The sequence below is a fragment of the Monodon monoceros genome, unplaced genomic scaffold (assembly GCF_005190385.1).
Source record: "Monodon monoceros isolate NGI ecotype Baffin Bay Population unplaced genomic scaffold, NGI_Narwhal_1 Super_Scaffold_16, whole genome shotgun sequence".
Classification (NCBI taxonomy): domain Eukaryota; kingdom Metazoa; phylum Chordata; class Mammalia; order Artiodactyla; family Monodontidae; genus Monodon; species Monodon monoceros.
Genome location: NW_021703772.1, coordinates 38,223,723 through 38,242,826, shown reverse-complemented (window position 1 = coordinate 38,242,826; position 19,104 = coordinate 38,223,723). Strand labels below are relative to the sequence as shown.

Sequence of the window (19,104 nt, the reverse complement as noted above, 5' to 3'; positions counted from 1 at the left end):
AGCAGGGAAAGACACAGGGAGCTAAGAAGTTGACAGCCAGCAAGAAAACAGGAACCTCCACCTGTAACAACCTGAATGAGTCTCAGATGGGACTGCAGTCCTGTTACCTTGATTCCAGAAGTGTGATTCTGAGCAGAGAACCCAGCTGGTCTGTGCCCAGACTTCTGACCTACAGAACTGTGAGTAAATAAATAGGTGTTGTTTTAAGCTGTTAAATTTGTAATCTATCTACCTACCTACCTACCTACCTATCTATCTTACAGAAAGTAAGTGAAGATGAAGTGGGAACTGATTAAAGAAAAACTAGTGGGAAAGGCCTATGAGGCTTTCATGCTGTAAACTCTAGTGGCCTCCACGTTGGGTGGTTTCAAGATAATCCTCTAAGTATCCAAGGAAAATATCAATATTAAAGCTTCTAGTTGTATATCTCTCATCTTTAAACATTTACCCTTTGGGGTATATTTAATAATATACACAATGTTAACACATGCAGATAATTTATAAATGTTCATATATTTAGAGATGCTAGTTAAAATAATTTAGAAAACACTGTTCTAATCAATGTGTAAGAAGACACTAACCCCTCAAAAGATGTCCTACCCCATTTGACTCCTGTCATCCATTCTATAATAAAGTTTAGATCTATACTAAATTCTCAAATTATGTAGTGTCACTTTAGTATCTTGTAATCCTAAAGACAGCCTTTCTAGTTGCTTCTAGAGTTCTAACAAGTTAAATTTTATTGACTAAAGCAATGTTTGAGGCAGTTGTTAAAACAGAATCCCAGGTCTCCTCCCCACAGATCAAATTTAGTACTTCTAAGATGACCAGGGAATCTGTTTTCAAAAAATGTCTAAATTATTCTTGCGTAATTTGGGAAATGGGGCACCAGACCAAGTGGAAAGCATGGTCTCTGGGAGAAACATGACTGTGCAATTCTTTAAAATAGAACGTGAACCATAAAATGTCCATACAAATGCATATGGGAAGCTACAAGATATCAAGTTGGGAAATACTAGAAATTATCTTGCTTCCAATATTTACCTGTGATGTATCTTGTTTATCATGTCCCATGCTTAGGCGTTCAAACTTCTGCAATGCTAGACATGCTATAAAGAAATCATTTTAAGGGTTTTTCCTGAGATGGTATTGTGGAGTATGTGAACTGGTAAGCAATTCTGTACCACGTGTTCTTGTTCACCAAATTTATTGTCGAACATTCCGAACACCAGATTATGACAGATAAAAAAGAAAGCACCAAAAATTGCTATACATTAATACCTGAGCAGAGACTGAAGGCAAATATTCATCTATTAAACCCTACACCATAATGTTGAAACACAGATAAAAACATTCACAACACTCTACAGAGTACAATAAATAGCACTATTTTGTGCATTACAACCAGTTAAATGTAATAAAGTTAATTATACCATAAAAAAATACACACAAAATTACACATAAATGTATTTAGTATACCATACATTGTACAAAGTACTGGAGAAGATCATGCATGTTTAAAAAGAAAAATCTGCAAGGTGACAATCATTTTTCAGTATATACTATAGGACAAATTGTTTTTACTGTTAAGTATAATTACTATGCACTGCATTTTCTGGATGAGAGTAAAATTATTGATTTGCAAATAAATGATTACTGAGTCTGTCTCAGTAAAACACATAGTTTGTCCTCTATAAACTTTTAACTATAATATAGAAACTGATGCGAGTTGACAGCCATGTATTTTATTGTATTACATACACTTCCCCCAACTATTTCCATCTCAATTTGACCACGCTTTAAGGAAAGACATGTTTTCTTTTTACATGCTTTTAGAGAAACCTATATTTTTGTCTTTGATGGGAGGCAGTGGAGGTGAAATGAGAAGAAAGAAAAGTGTGGAGTTTATGTTCAAAATTGAAATTGAAAAATATACAAAAAACTTCTGAGATGCCACACAGAGATGTGGGCATCTTTTGGCCGAGACCATGAATGTCCTATGAATGGAATAATTTGTTTTGATAGAAATTGTATGTTATTTTAAATAAGCACAGTAAAAATGTCAGTCTTTACATTAAAAGAAAAACCCACAAAAATCTGAAGCCAGTTCTCTCTTGATACCTTAAAAATAATTAGGAAGGAAAAAGTAAAAGAGAAAATGTTTAAAAATATACATGAATGTGAGTTTATATTTAACTACTGAGAAATTATTATTGACTAAATTAACTTTATCTGATACACAAATACAAGCCTCAATAATCTGAGGAACAATAAGTACAGGTTTTAGGGAAGAATTCATGTTTTTGATAGAGTATTCACTAAAAAGACAAAAAGTTACATTTGAAGATTAATTTTTCCATGTGTAATAAGTTCAGAAGTGCCAGCACCTTCTCCTAAAATAAATTTATTTTCAGAAAATTTAACCAAACTTGATTTTCTACACCTATGAAGTGTAAATCAATTTTAATCTGAAATGGGAACTGTGGAAATTAAAGGAGGCCTCTAGAGCAATAGTTCAGCAGATACTAAGGGAAATACTGATCAACTTTTATTTAAAATTTTTACTTCACAAACCTCAAAGAAAAGAATTTGGGGCCAATTTGAGAAGACCACACATAATAAATATATAGTTATAAAATTGCAGAGCATTCCTTCATCATTTTAAGGCACAGTCTGTTTTATCCCAAACAACTCTAAGTTCAAGGTCACAGTGAAAATATGCATTCAATTTTGGTCTGGTTTCTCATGGGTATGTTGCTACATTTATAGTTAGTCATAAGTTTAAGAAATGGTAATACAATCACTTCAAAATAATACATCTAAGTCATTTTTACAGTTTTAAAAGTGTAAATACACAATACAATTTCCTAATATATATACACTAAAAATTGGATTTTTCTGCTTCCATAGTGGAGGCAGAGAAGATTATTTCTACCAATATTCCAACAAATACATTATCTGCTTATGTAGAAAGCATAGTTATGTTAAATACAGGCATCTCCTACTTAGGATAAAATTATTCAACAAAAAGGACAAACTCATTCCAAAAATAATGTTCACTGGATTTTAAGGTCTTGTATATCATCTTTTTATTAATAGCATCCATGTCCCTACCAGATAGTTGGATAAACTGTAACTAAATCAAGGCCAAACATTTTAATGTTTGGCTTTCTCTTTTGTCTCTTTACTTCCAAGGCTACTTATGCAAACTACATCAACATGACTGGGCAGAGAAACAGTTAAGTGACATTAAATTATGAGAAAAACCATAATATGAGGGACTGAAATTCCCTCTGAAAATTTCTGTAGGAGAGAAATTAAAGAATGTCAACCATATAAACACAACAGTTTCTGAATCTATCATATTTCTGCTTTCTCTCATGAGTACACTACCACATCAATGTTAACATTTTAGCATTAACATCTTGTTCTTATATTTTCCTTTAAGATGCATTTTACAATGTTTATTTCATTGTATTATGTTTAGTTCTAGTGGATAATTCTCGCCTATGAAACATGTGACTGTATAGAGGGACTGAATGGAAACACATAGAAAACAACAGAAATTCCACAATAAACTTTCTATTACATAAATGGGAGACACCTGTACTAAAAATGATCTGGGCAACGGAATTTAAAGTTTTACAGAATGAATCTGAAGCAAGATTACCTAAATGATTTCTTCAACTAATTACTGAAAGATCATTATTGGGTAAACTAACTTTCACTCAATAAAACCAGAAAACACTATTCCAGAAATCAGAAAAAATATAATACACTATGCTCTAAGCTTTACATATTTTGAAAGAAAAATTAGGATATGGAATATAAGTTTTGATGATGTGTATTTAATATAAGTCCTAGAAGAAAAATACTGAAAAGATTATTTTTGCTTTAATCCCAATATCGTAAGAAAAGTTCATTGGCACAAATATCTGGAGGTATTTTACAGTTTCATTTAGCTTTGGTGGCAAAGTGTGTTTTTGCTAACCATATGAAAACAGTTCTATTTTCCAATGTAGAGTTTTATGCTAAAAAAAATTCAAACGCATCTTTTTTTTCCTAAAAAAGGGATGTAAAAAGTCCAATATGAAACAAGTGCAACATGAAATACAAAATATGCCTAACACTTAGGCTTTTGAACAGTTAATAGTTCTATGCTTTGTCTATAAATTTTTACTAGTAACATTTCTACTATATAAATACTAAAAACCAAGATAATACTGAAAAAAATAGCATATGAACCTTACAAAAATGGTTAGGTTTAGATTTCCTAAACTAAGATTAATGTTCCAATATGCAAACAAATTTACATAATAAAACTACCTCAACAGATACAGTTTTTCATAAGTGTTCAAAGTTACAATGTACAGAATGAGTACAGAATAAATCTGACTCACATATATCAAGTCCTACACAAAGTCATCAGAAATTAACTGGTTACTTGGTATTTTAAAACATAGTCATTTTTGGCAATGTAATATGCCAAACACTTTGAGAAAGTACTGTATTTGATTTAAAATTTTTCAACTACAGACAATGTAATCAAGATGTAGCTCAGAATATCACCTAACTTTTGAAAGCAACATTACCAATTCAGGGGTACTGTTACATTTCTACTGTAAATTAAATAACAGTTTATCCTCACTATTTGCAAATTTTATTCCATTCTTAAGACTAAGTTATTAATTATAAAATTCAGTCCTCTGTATTCATAATATAATTTATTTATCAAAAATGTGAATTCTTGAGCATTTAAGAGTATACATACTCGGATTTGGATTACGGGTCTGACTTTTCTTTCCTATTATCCTTATTAAAAGTAAAGAATGGGGCTTCCCTGGTGGCACAGTGGTTGAGAGTCCGCCTGCCGATGCAGGGGACATGGGTTCGTGCCCCGGTCCGGGAAGATCCTACATGCCGCGGAGCGGCTGGGCCCGTGAGCCATGGCCGCTGAGCCTGCGCGTCCGGAGCCTGTGCTCCACAACGGGAGAGGCCACAACAGTGAGAGGCCCGCGTACCGCAAAAAAAAAAAAAAAAAAGTAAAGAATGTGAGTAGCCTCATAAACTTTCTATTTCCTCAGGCTGTTAAAATATATTGTGAAATAATGCATGATTAATAATGTGTAAGTAAAAGTTCATTATAGAACTTGAAATGTTCTTTGTTCAAAAAGACAAATAAAATTTCAGCTCCCAATCATCTTACTATTTTGTAATAGTATTTTCTACATTTACCTTATGTGGCAAGAAGTTTTCTGTCTGAGTCTAATTTCATAATACAAAGATACTTTTATTGCTTCCTTTTTCCTGGGGAGTGCTATACTCTCCAAATTGACCCCCCCCCAAAAAAAAACTACACAAGGTAACTTGTTTCCTGTAATTTCACAAATCTAAAACACAGAGAAGGGCTTCCCTGGTGGCACAGTGGTTAAGAATCCGCCTGCCAATGCAGGGGACAGAGGTTCGATCCCTAGTCCGGGAAGATCCCACATGCCGCAGAGCAACTAAGCCCGTGTGCCACAACTACTGAGCCTGCGCTCTAGAGCCTGTGAGCCACAACTACTGAAGCCTGCGTGCCTAGAGCCCATGAGCCAGAAGTACTGAAGCCTGTATGCCTAGAGCCCGTGCTCTGCAACAAGAGAAGTCACTGCAATGAGAAGCCCATGCACCGCAACAGAGAGTAGCCCCCACTCGCTGCAACTACAGAAAGCCCGCACACAGCAACAAAGACCCAACACAACCAAAAATAAATAAATAAAACAAATTTATAAAAATAAAACACAGAGAAAAAAGTGATGATGAAAAATAATCAACAAATGCCTTAGTCGTAGAAGGTCTCAACACATTAAAAAAAATTTTCCCAACTGATTTTCATAACAAGTTCCTAAAAAATTGCAAATGCAGCACTGTAAGGTTTTGCACTAAACCTCATAATAAAGCAAGATACTACACTAATTTAGACCTAACACTTAAGATGAAAATACAGGCTAATTGAATTGTCTGGGGATTTGGGAATCAACAGCCCTAGTTTATCTCATCATCTTCGTGTTTACCCTATTTCCCCAGAGCTCTCAAGAATAAACCGAAAATTGAGTTTTACCTTTTACTGAGTTTTATTTCCCTTGACCACCTTCTGTAAGAGATGCTAATAAGCAGTGAGGTAAAAAGAATACACTATGCTATAAGTGAAAAGTCTGAAGAGTTTAGAAAAGAATGGGAACTAGATAATGAACAAATCAGACAATCTGCCTCATGTAAGTATGTGTGTGTGGCGGAAATGTGTACCATCTGCATGAGTGACAGGATAATCAACAACAAACATTTACTAGGCCTACTATAGTTCTTTATTTCTTTTCCTTACTGTGTAATCATGCAGATATTATAGTGTAGTTCAAACAAGAAAACATATTCCATTATATACATCTGAATTTATCTGAGCAAAATATGAAAAAAAAATTAATTAACACATGATCAATATATATATTGAAGAGACTCAAAATCAGTGTTAACCAGGCACAAATGTTGTGTTTTTTTAGGACTACTGTTTTAAATACTTTCATTCTGGTGACAACCAAGAAAAGAGCTAGCAGAACCTGTGTAATTTCCAACATGAAAAAGATAAAGAAAAGAGAGCATTAATGATTTCTATCATATTATCTGTTCCAAATTATAATAGTAGTAACTCCAGAGGACTCTTTAGAGACACTGAAAATACTCACTGTTTGTCCTGTCCAGTCTATATTTGGTCTAGGTATCAACAATAGGATCCAGGAGTAATTTTTATAAGTTCAAAACTTATTCAAAACTCAAAAAAAAAATCTAAATAAAAATGTCATAACAATAGAGCTCAGAAGTTTGCTAAATTAAATAATCCCTAACTGCCAATGAACAATTTCATTTTCGTTAACATTTCTGATAAACCTGTGCTGTTTTGCCAGCTAATAATATAGATTGTAGGCATGGTTGAAATAATGTGAATTTAAAGACAAAGGACTTTCCTCTTCTCAAGTGATAGAAACATCAGTTTTGTTAATCTTCAGACAGAGCCTACTTTCTCATCTCTGGTAGTTATTTGGTTTTAAAGTGCATTAGGACTTGATGAAGACTCTGTCAAAATGTGTGTGTGTGTATACATATACTTATAATATTAAGTATATGTAAAAAAACCCAAACTACTGCTGTTTATAACATGTTTAATGAGAATCCTTTTTGTAGTCCTAAAATAAAATATTTTGTTGGAACAAATAAGACTTTAGGACTTGATGATAATGACACTCACATGAAATTATTTTCATGGAAACTAATGTGCCTAGTCTGCTGCTTTAAAAAGCTAATGTACTACTCACAAATGAGAAATTTAAGCTTGTTACGTTTTATTCATGAGCAGGAATGACTAAACAAGGAGACTTTAGATCATCTAAACACATTGATTATGGCTGTCAATAGAAGATTCAAATTAATGAATTTTCTTAAGTTCTGTATGTGGACCTAAGTTCAAATTCAGAAATAGTTAAATGACATATTTAACCTGTAACTTGAAATATAACTACATATGGGTGAAAACTTGAAATACAACACCATATGTACAAAAGTTGTTATGAGTATATGTGTAAGCTAAACCTAGGCAGATGTGTCCTTGTTTAAATATATATGTGGTATGCCATGGGAAAGTGCATATATAACCTGGTAAGTTCTCTTTCCTTCCAGGTTTCAACACACAAGTATTCTGTATTTTATCCCTTTTCCTGCTTCTATCAAACAAACAAGAGCCTGGTATGCCTGCCATGTCTACTATGAGGTTATCACTTACCTTTAATGATCTCAGTAAGTGAAAATATGAATACTGAACATGAAGCTGGGAAAGACAACAATGGAATCAAACAGACTTAAAACTCTCATAGATGATAGCAAGACCATCTTCAACTGATGATGAAACAGCAAGAACCCGAAGAACAAATGAGAAAAGAAGTGAGGTAACCCTCTACAGGCAGTAAAGTGGGAGTAACCTTCTAATAGGCAGTAACAGCTGAGAGGCTGTAATGGAATCCAGATGCAGTGGCACGTAAAATGAACCTGGTACTCTAGGACATCCCTGGGCACTAACAAGGACACAAGTTCACAGATACAACTGTGGAGCTACTGGGACTTAAGGACTACACTTGCAAGGTTTTGGGTATTTACAGCATACACATCTAAAGGAAGGGCTCTATCACTCAGGTATACCCCAGCCTTCAGTTAATCCTATCTTTAGGTGAAGATACCTAGCTCCATTACCTACTTCCAAAAAGTGAGCTGAAATCTGAAATGAAATATAAATATTACTCTCTATCTGTCAAATAGTAATCACCTTGGTAAATTAAGATTCCACTACTAAACCTAGTGGCTAAACAACTTATTCAGGAATTCATTGTTTATACTTATGCTATTAATGGGGTAACAATTTTTCCACTGTTATTCCATTAATAGTATAATTTTATACATTAAATGTGGTACTGCACTTCATCATGCTGATTTTCTTTCCATAGTAGATAAAAACTGTGAAAATGTAGAGCTTTTTCTGACCACTGGAATTTAGTTATTTTAACAACCACCATGACCCGAGGCACTTTTGACAACCATGGGGTCAGTGAATTGAATAAAATGGTACAGACTGAATGACTGAACTGCTCCAATGCCTATAAGTAAATATCTATGAAAATTTTCTTCCAATTTAGCAATACATCTCTTCAGTAGTCTCCTGATATTCACTAAGAATACAAAATAAGATTCTTACTTGAAAAGAACCAAGAAAATTTCATTGAGTTTTGAATTTGAATTACGTTTCCATTCATCAATCTTGCTGGTTACCAAGAAAACATGTCTCCTTAGAATTTAAAGTTGTATTTTCATAGGTGTAAGAAAACAAAAGATCTACTTTGTTCACTATGGCTGCCAAAAACTGACTAAAGACTGTGGCTATTTCATTTCTGAGAAAGCAAACAGTTTAAATTTCATTAATCTTTTAAGACTTATTTTTCAACATGTATACTGTAGCAAATACAAAGTAACCCACTGTTCAGAAGAAAGTTTCATGAAATGAGAATACGTGAGGTGAGGATACAAATAGTGCTACATTTACTGAGTGTTTAGGAGAAGATCTTGGTATGGCCAATCAAGCAGACTAGCTGATATGCAGAGTCCTCAAAGACAGAGGCTACCATATCCTTTTACTGATTTTTCATAATGACTAGTACACAGATGTCATACCACAAAACAAAACCATGCTTCAACTACTTTCCTCAAGCATTACAAAACTAATTTCCTATTTTCAACATTGTAAAAATAGACTTGTCTTCTCCAAAGGATCTTGCTGCCCACACTGATGGATCTGTGTGTTCCCTCTTATTACTGGACCTAAAGGCATAACTGATCTTTATCATTCCTTAAATCCAATCTTACATAAAGTTGCATAATGCATGGAGTAAAAGAGGAATGAAGACAAAGCATGGAACCCTGTATAAGTGTGCTGACCCAAAAGCAATCACACCAACAGCCAGAGGAAGTGGAAACTGTGAAGTAGTCTTCAACAATTTACTGTAAAGAGACAGAAACACACATTATAATGTAACATATATTGTGAGCAAAAACTGAACATGTCAATCTTTTATACAGTTTTGAGAAAGTGTTCTAAGTGATTTTAGATAAAGTAGTTTTTCATATAATGAATTTAACTGTCCAAAATTTTTTAAAAGATCAATACAAGTCAATTTTGGCTAGAAAAGAGAAAAATATTCTAGTAAGTAAATAACCAGTTTTGTTTATTCTTTTAAATTTTAACCACAGAAAAGTACTAGTTGGACTTTTATTCAGCAATGCTACCTCTAGAGATTTATCCTAATAAGAAAAAAATCAATGTTTACTAAGATATAACTACAGAAATATTTATTTTCACCCTATTTAATATCAGCAAAAAACTTCAACCAAATAAAAAAGGAAACATCTTTAATTCCTAATAGGAGCATGTAAGATAAGACACTATTTTTAAAAGAAAAATACTATCAGGAAAGGCTATCACCTTTTTACTCTGAAAACAGAGAAACTGAGGGGTTAAGAAACTTACCTAAGGACACAGAGCCTTAGATTGAAACCCCAGATCTGCCTGACTTTAGAATATCTGCAGCTATCTGCCAGAATCAACTGAAAAGGCTCCCAGAGCAAACAAGCAGTCAATGAAAAGTAAAGTTTTATTATGGAAAATTTTAAACATATGCATAAGTAGATTAACAGTATAATGAACCTCATGGACCCATCAACCAGCTTCAAAAATTATCAAGTCATGGCCAATCTTACTTTACCTATATTACTGTCCACTTCCACTCCTCCTGTATTTTTTGGAAGCAAACCTTAGATATCATATCTTTCAAGGGTTAACTTTTTAAAGAAAAAAATGATTATATCCTAACAAATAAATGCATAATTAAGGACACAAATATAATACATTTGCATATAAACTGTATTTGCACATAAACCATAATTACTATTATAGCTTTACCTTCAGGAACAGTCCAAGTAATTAGGAATGAAAGACATGTTTCAGACATGAAAGTATGATAAAGACCAGGAACAGATGCGAGAAAAAAAAAGATTAAAATACTATACCTTGATTTTATTGAAGCAGTGTAAGTATTTCCAAGAACTGCCATAGTTGGAATAAGGATAAATGCCAAAGGTTTACACGGATCAGGATTAAGTTTAAAGTAATACCTATGTCAAAAAGAAAAAAATAAAACATAAATCAACAAAGCATTGCCAATCATTTTAAATTCTCAGAATCTATCAATTAAATACACTTCAAAACGTTCCTATAGCGATATGGATATAAGAGAGCTCTAAACAGCTCAAGAAATCATTGATAAATAAATTTTGCTCTACATCTTTTTTTACTGCTGTGGCCTCTCCCGTTGCGAAGCACAGGCTCCGGACGCGCAGGCCCAGTGTCCATGGCTCACGGGTCCAGCCGCTCCGCGGCATGCAGGACCCTCTCGGACTGGGGCACGAACCTGTGTCCCCTGCATTGGCAGGCGCACTCCCAACCACTGCGCCACCAGGGAAGCCCTCTACATCATCTTTATACTCAAGGTTTTATATGGAGAATTATGTTCAGAAACTACTAAAGGAAATGAAAATATCCCATCTGGAAGCATTTCCTTTTTACAATAAGTATATGCCTGAAAGGTCATATATAAATAATATTTTATAAAACGAATTATTCAAAACATATTTAAACTGCTCTATTTTAAAAAAGATGAAAAAAATGAAGGTTTGTATAAAGTAACTGTCTACAGCCTTCTAGAATCATAAATTTGTGCTCCTCAAGTAATTTTCTCCCCAAATCTGCGGACAAAAATTTGCAACTTGATTAAAATAAGGGACAAAGGAAGGATATTAATATCTGGTGACCTGTGATTTAATTTACTGAACTTATTTTGATTCAGCCAACTTAAAAAAAAAAAAATTCCAGTATTTAGATAATCTGAAAGTTTTACATCATTTCTAAAAACTATATTAAGCAGGGATTAACTATTAACTGGATAACGTGGTTTTTTCAAAGACAATTTACCAATAATTAAATATTCTAGAAATAACCTTAGAGAGCATTTTTAGGCTCTCATTTAACCTAGGACACTTATCAGGTAACAAAGCAAATGACAGTTTTCTAGTAAAACAGCTGATCATTTATTTTAGTTCAACGTATAGGACACATCAGAAAAGTACACACTTCCTTCGTTATTTCTATTATTTTAAATGAAATCATTTTTCTTCCCCTCAAATCTAAGAAAATATAAAATTGATCGTGAATTGAAAAATATATAAAGCACTAGCATTATGAATACTATAAGTCAGCAAAATAAAGCACATTTTTCACATATTTCTAGGCTCAAAGAAGGTTAAAGAAAATACAATCCCTCCCCTTTTGGGCAGATTTTGGGAAAGTTTATATTCTCACGGAAAAGAAGAAAATGTGAAATGTTATGAAACATTAGGAATCCTGCAAGTCTCTACTTACAGATATTTATAGTTTGAACCACATAAATTATAATTATATAAATAAAACACACCTAAGATTCTTCAGCCAATAAATTAAAGATGGCATGCTGAGTAATACAATCCATGTTAATAAGTTAATCACGGTACTGTGCATGCGAAGACTATCTTCAGCATCGCTGGCAGATAAACGGAGCTGGTATACTGTAGAGTCTTTATGGTGATTGGATTTTTTTTCACTTCTTCTAGAGTGTTTGGGGTTCTACAAAGCAATAAAGTAAAAATATCAAGATATTAAGTAAAATTTAAGTTTATTATTTTATTTAGAATCATACTCAATTATCTAACAGCTAAATAAATACATCTTTCCATTACCAAATTGATATAAAATACTGAATTATCTTGTTTGAAAGTATTTTAAAGCAGTTATCAGTTATAAAATTTTCATTCCTTTGACTTGTTATTTCCACTGCTAAGAATATATCCCCTTAAGTAATTACTTGAAATAAAATTTAAAAGATAATTGTGATAAAAACAACTTAAGGACTGACAAAGATCAAATTAAATGACAATCTAAGTCTTATTTTAATATTCATTAGGCTCGCTTTTCTTAAAGTTATTTAAATTCATAAAACCTTTTAAATACTGTAAAGTTCTAACCTTTTTTTACAAAAATAAACATATTTTTCCATGTTCTTTCATACTAAAGTGATATAGCGTTTTGAAAATAAAACTTACCACAGTCTGGCTATTTTTAAAAGTTGTTAAGCTGGCTTGCAGATGAACAATCTATGAAAAAGAAAAGACTTTAATTTTACTTTTATTTTGAGACAAAAAACATAACCATTTTTACTAAAATTGAGAAGCACTGTAATTTGAAATTTTAAAAACCTAAATAAATAAAAACTCATTTAAACACTTAAACACACTCTTTTAGAAAAGATAAATAATAACTACATGTGCTTGCTATCATGGATTAAAAAACAAACAAAATAATACAAAATTCCAGAGTATGTTGGGGCCAGGATATAATGCTATATCTTCCACACTGTGTGAGCCTATGCTTGAATGGTGCCTTGCTATCGCAACTTAAAGTGTCATGTGAGTCAAAAATTTGATTATATTCAGCATAGTATAAAGAGTTTAACATGTGTTATATAATCTAAATCTTTGAAAATCTGGAACTCAATTATATAGGGTGGTGAAACGTTTACAAGAACCTGAGAAAGTCTATAAATTTACTAGGTTTGCTTAAGTATTTGAGAAAGTTCTGCTAATTGTGTCAGTTGTTTGAAATATCCAGTTAAAAAAACTAAAAATATTATATTTATAAATCAAATTAATTTATATTTGTAAATCAAAATAATTCTAAATAGTTTTTTCTGATGGACATATTTTTCCTTTGTAAACTGAAAGTAATCTATAATGTGCATGTATTAGTGTTAAATGCAGATGCAAATAAACCTTTGTTAAAAAAAGGAAAAAATTATTATCCTTTCCAGTATCAACTGTCTCTACATAAGATTAATGTGGAGAACATGCAGTTGTATAAGGTAGATTTTCCTGAAAAGCTGTCAGCCTTCTTAGAAGTGTTTTTCATTTCCTCAGTAAAATTGTCAGCTTAATTTTATCGTGTCTTGTGATTCTTCAGCAACATTTGTAACATTCTACATTATTTCAGCATGACTGACAGCCTGATCCCACTGACATAACTTTTTGTTTTGTCTATTATCCACGTTGAAAGGGAGGTGTGAATAAAAACCGTTCTAGTAAAATGTTTTTTAAAAAGTTAACATTACTTGCCAGAGCATCAAGCAATATGGAACAGATTATATCTCCTCCCTTCCCTTTGTTTTTAACAAAGAAACCCACTCAGATTAGTAACTTCAGTTCTACAGTTAACTATATATATTTGAAATAGCTAAGATGTTAAAAAAAACTTTACATGTAGGCCTGTTATATGACAGCAGTGATCAAAAAAATTTTTTAACAACACCCATGGTAAAGTCTATGCCTGTCTGATACAAAGCTCAGGCCTTCTGACTTTACTGATTTGACATACCTTAAACACATAGTAAAGATAAGTAAGAAGGATGGCAAATGCTCCACAAGTTGCCCAACTAACTATGATCAAAACAACTGTCAAAATGGGCAAGTCTGGTGATATTATCTTCATATCTTTAGGAAGTTCAGAGGGCCTGGAATAACAAGAGTAAAGCTTTCAAAAGCATATTAACAGTTACCTACACAGTCGCATATAAGCAGAAAACAATACAGTGCTCTGCCAGGCTCTCCTTATTAATGTGCAAGTATTACTATAAGGTAAACAGGCTTTTTAAAATAAAGGTGAGTGGTGACACATATTTTAAAATTCTTTTATACATTGTGATAGTTTCTCTTGCATTTATATATACTATGGGTAATACGTGTACTAAAAAAGAAAAAGTATTATTAAAGATAATTATTAATTATAGGCCCTGTGCCATACAATTCCAATCTTGATAGGAAGAGAAATACTTTTGTTCTTAAAGTCTTGAGGTCACTCAGACATGTGATGGTGTTAATGTCAGAAGCACCTCAGAAGGGTGGAGGAAGAAGCATCATACCATAATCCCCTCTGTGACAGTAAATCACATAACATGGCTGGTGAGGAAATGGAAACTAGATCACTGGTTTACCAAAAGCACATACCAGCAACTTCAAACTGTCTTGGGATCATAATAAACCTCTAGGCAATGTTTTTGGAGCTCTTATACATTTCATCTAATCTGATCCTAAATATCAAGATTGGAATCTCAGGTTTGATTGAAAATCAACATATAAAAGCATTGCCAGAGAAACACTTTGCCCTTGGAAAGATTTACAACAGTGAAATTTAAAAATACTTGTGTAATCTGTCCAACTTTTTTGATTAACTCTTGAGCACTATGGTCAAAATCAAATGTAGCATTTAACTTGAAATAAATGGTTACCTATGACAAAAACATAAGTTTGAACACTAACTCCATGTTTTGCTAGTTATACATTTTTCCTCAGAAATTATAGTTTAGTGAAAGCAAGTTAATTTTAAGGTTCCCTATCAGAATACAGTTTTTTTCTTAAGAGCAATAAGAAAGGTTTTCGTCATTCATTCTTTACCTTTTCAAAGTCAGCCACAATGAAGAAAGGAGTCTCACAGATGTAGAAGAGAGTAGGCCACCCCAGTAGGCAGTACATGTTCCAAACAGAAAAAGAATCAAAGATACAAGGGGGAAACACATACTCTGACTAGTTAAAACGATGGCATCTAATTCTGGTAACAATAACATATCCCAAAATTCTTTAAACCATTTGTATCTGTGGATAAAAGAAAACATACAAAAAATAAAAGCAAATAATACAATAAAAGCCAAAAAACCCTGACAACTCTCATTAAAGGATTTAATATTTGAAGTGTTTGACCGTTCACTACAGTCCCCAAAGTACCATGATATTTCATTTATAATTATACTGAAAAAACAAACTTCAATTCCTGGTAGGGAACTACTGAGTCTAGTGATCTTCAAGGATCTGAGTCTCAAGTCTCAATGCAGCTTTACTGCTCTCATTGATCCTTGTAATGAAGTAATAACTGGTCTTTTTTTTTAAGTTAGAAAGCCAATAGCTAGTTATAAAGACAGAAGAAAAGACATCTAAGTAATGTTTTTTAACCAAACAAAAACAAAGCCTGAATAAATTAAGAATGCGACGTTAAGTAGGGTAGAGAGATCTAAAATGTACTTTGTATGGGAAGTAATAAAAAGTGTTCTGAGGCACTGTTTCACCAATATCCTATATTGCTTTGTGTCCATGAATCTGGGATACCCAAAGCTCATGTACCACATACATTCTTTTGAAAATGTTAAAGTCCTGGTATATTTATAGTCTAAGTTTAGACTGATATATGTGTATATATATATATATATTATATATATAAGTTCAATAATTACTTCTAAACTATTGAAGTAAATGTTGATGTACTTATTAGGCCTTTGCCTAAGAGAAAAAGTCCATTTAATAAAACAAGTCAATTGTCTTATTTGTATGGAAATTTATCCTTCATATTTGAGCCAAACATAATACTTTATATATAAAACAAAATTAAAATCATTATCACAGATAATAAAACTTACCCCAACAGAAACTTAACCATAATTACAAAAGGATCAACTTTGTATGGTTTGGCTTCTTTATCCAACATAGCAGCATATTCTAAGCAGTGACCTAGTGATTTAAAAAAAAATTATATGTAGTAGAGAATTCACAGCAATTAAGTATGAGACATATTATATGCTGCATTGTTTGTAAGAGCAACATATTTCATGTCATAGAAAGCAAGGGTCTTTATTACTACCACAGAGACTCTTCTCAAAAGATTAAAAATTACCCTAATTTGAAAGACAAATCAAAACTACAATGAGGTACCACCTCACACTGGTCAGAATGGCCATCATTAAAAACTCTACAAATAGCAAATGCTGGAGAGGATGTGGAGAAAAGGGAACCCTGCTACACTGTTGGTAGGATTGTAAATTGGTGCAGCCACTATGGGAAACAGTATGGAGGTTCCTCAAAAAACTAAAAAATAGAAATAACATATGATCCAGCAATCCCACTCCTGGCTACATATCCAGACAAAACTCTAATTCAAAAAGATACATGCACCCCTGTGTTCATAGCAGCACTATTCACTATAGCCAAGATGTGGAAACAACCTAAATGTCCATCAACAGACGAATAGATAAAGATGTGGTACATATATACAATGAGATATTAGCCATAAAAAAGAACAAAATAATGCCATTTGCAGTAATGTGGATGCAACTAGAGATTATCATACTAAGTGAAGTCAGTCAGAAAAAGAAAGACAAATATATGATAGCACTTATATGTGGAATCTAAAATATGACACAAATGAACCAATCTATGAAACAGACTCATGGACATAGAGAACAGACTTGTGGTTACCAAGGGGGAGGGGGTTGGGGGAGGGATGGAGTGGGAGTTTGGGATTAGCAGATTGAAGCTTTTATATATAGAATGGATAAACAACAAGGTCCTAATGTATAGCACAGAGAACTATATATCCTATGAAAAACCAAAATGGAAAAGAATATAAAAAAGAATGTATATATGTGTATGTGTGTGTGTGTGTGTGTGTGTGTGTGTGTGTGTGTAACTGAATCACTTTGCTGTACAGAAGTTAACACATTATAAATCAACTATGCATCAATTTTAAAAAGTTAAAAAAAAGAAAAAAAATAAACATAAACCTACCATAAAAATTTACTCTAATTTACTGGTTCTCATACAAAAGTACATAGTCAATCATCATTTGTGAAACAAATTCAGGAAGCCAAGGCTATGGTTTTGTCATTTGTATTTTTATAAAGCTCCACAGGTGAGCTATTTTTTAAAAACCGTTTTACTGAGACATAATTCTTATAACTCAAAATTCATCCATTTAAAGTGTATCCAATTCAGTGGTTTTTTGTATATTCATAGAGTGTGCATTAACAACCACAGTCAGTCTTAAAACATTTTCATTACTCCCAAAAGAAACTGTTCCCCTTGACTGTCACCTCCAATGCCTCCCCACTCCTAGGCAACCACTAATCTACTTTCTGTCTCTATAGATTGGCTTACTCTGAAGATTTCATAAGAATGGAATCATAAAATATGTGGTCCTTTGTGACTGGCTCCTTCAACTTAGCATATTTCCAAGATTCATCTATCTTGTAGCATTCAGCACATTATCTGTCATCAGTTGACGGACATTTTGGTTGTTTCCACTTTTTGGCTATTATAAACAGTGTTTAGTGTGGATGTGTGTTTTCAGTTCTCTTGGGTCTATACCCAGGAGTTGCTGAGTCATATGGTAACTCTGTTTAACCTTTTGATGAACTGCCAGACTGCTTTCCAAAACAGCTATACCATTTTACATTCCCACTAACAGTATACAGAAGGTTGCAATTCTACAAATCCTCATTAACACTTTTTATTATCTGTCTTTTCTATTATAGCCATTCCAGTGATTTCTAATAAGCATCTTTGGTTCAGAACTACTTCTTTAATTGATTTGGGACACAATCCCACACTTAAGTCCTCTAGATTAACCAATATCATATATCTCTAGGGTCTCTGTGGACTATCTAGATATAAATCCCAAGTGTTTGAAAATCAATTGTCAAGTCACTTAAAACTAAGAAGAATGAGATGTCTCTTTTAAATTTCCAAAAATTATATTCAAGTATAGGAGATGTCATATTGCCAGAATAATCTTTTAATTAAAAGGTTGGATCTGAGCAGATCACATTAAATGTTGCTTACTTCTTCTTGGAATATAATAGGTTAAATCAGGTTAAAATGAACATTAAAGGCAGACTTGAAATTGCAAAAAAGTCACTGAAAGGAAACGAGTAGCTGTGAAAGGATTTGGCACCATGGAAACGGTGGAGGGGATTTTTGGACTGCTTTTGTATGTTTTGCCCCCACTCTCTTTCCCTCTTGCCTCCTCTGATTATCATTGTACAAGCCCGGCAAGTGTGTGAGGCTCCTGGGAAATTGTTCTAACTGCTATACTCTAGAGAAGGCTTTGTCCAATGTACTATACAGTCTATATTTTCTTCTCCAGATCCATGTTCTACCCTTTACTTTGCTCTGAATTCTGGGAGGCTGACTTTTATGAACTGGCTTCTAGTTGGGTTCAGTGAATAAGCACTGGCAGATAGGAGGATAGAAGGAAATAAAGTTAGTGTATTTATTTCCCTGCCTTCTCCCTGCTGAGCCAGACGCTGACAGTGGCCACAGCGTTTCTGTACCCAAGGCTCAGGTGCAGTACTGCTGCTCTCTCCTACAGCTCTCTAGGTTTGCTCCCTCCCTTGCCCTGATACCTAGGAGTATCAGATGGCTCTGTTGCTAATTTGGTATTTTATCATTTGTTGTTGGTTTCCCTTAACCCTATACATACCTTTGAAATAGTCCCTTCAATTAAACTCTTAATTATTCCATTCAGTGTACCAAGACCTAAATGATACAGTTGATACAGCCCAAATATTACAC

At 33.2% G+C, this 19,104-nt stretch overlaps 1 protein-coding gene across 1 annotated transcript in view; it reads right to left on the bottom strand.

The window, feature by feature from the left end:
* Positions 1 to 5,656: 5,656 nt before the first annotated feature.
* Positions 5,657 to 19,104, bottom strand: part of PGAP1 (post-GPI attachment to proteins 1) — a 70,208-nt gene continuing 56,760 nt past the window's right edge. Inside the window, exons 21-27 of the mRNA XM_029225662.1 lie at positions 16,176 to 16,266; positions 15,163 to 15,360; positions 14,087 to 14,222; positions 12,763 to 12,813; positions 12,099 to 12,286; positions 10,639 to 10,743; positions 5,657 to 9,573 (exon numbers count right to left, since the gene is read on the bottom strand). Coding sequence (XP_029081495.1) covers positions 9,435 to 9,573; positions 10,639 to 10,743; positions 12,099 to 12,286; positions 12,763 to 12,813; positions 14,087 to 14,222; positions 15,163 to 15,360; positions 16,176 to 16,266 — 908 coding nt within the window. The 3' untranslated portion in view covers positions 5,657 to 9,434. The remainder of the gene's footprint in view (positions 9,574 to 10,638; positions 10,744 to 12,098; positions 12,287 to 12,762; positions 12,814 to 14,086; positions 14,223 to 15,162; positions 15,361 to 16,175; positions 16,267 to 19,104) is intronic.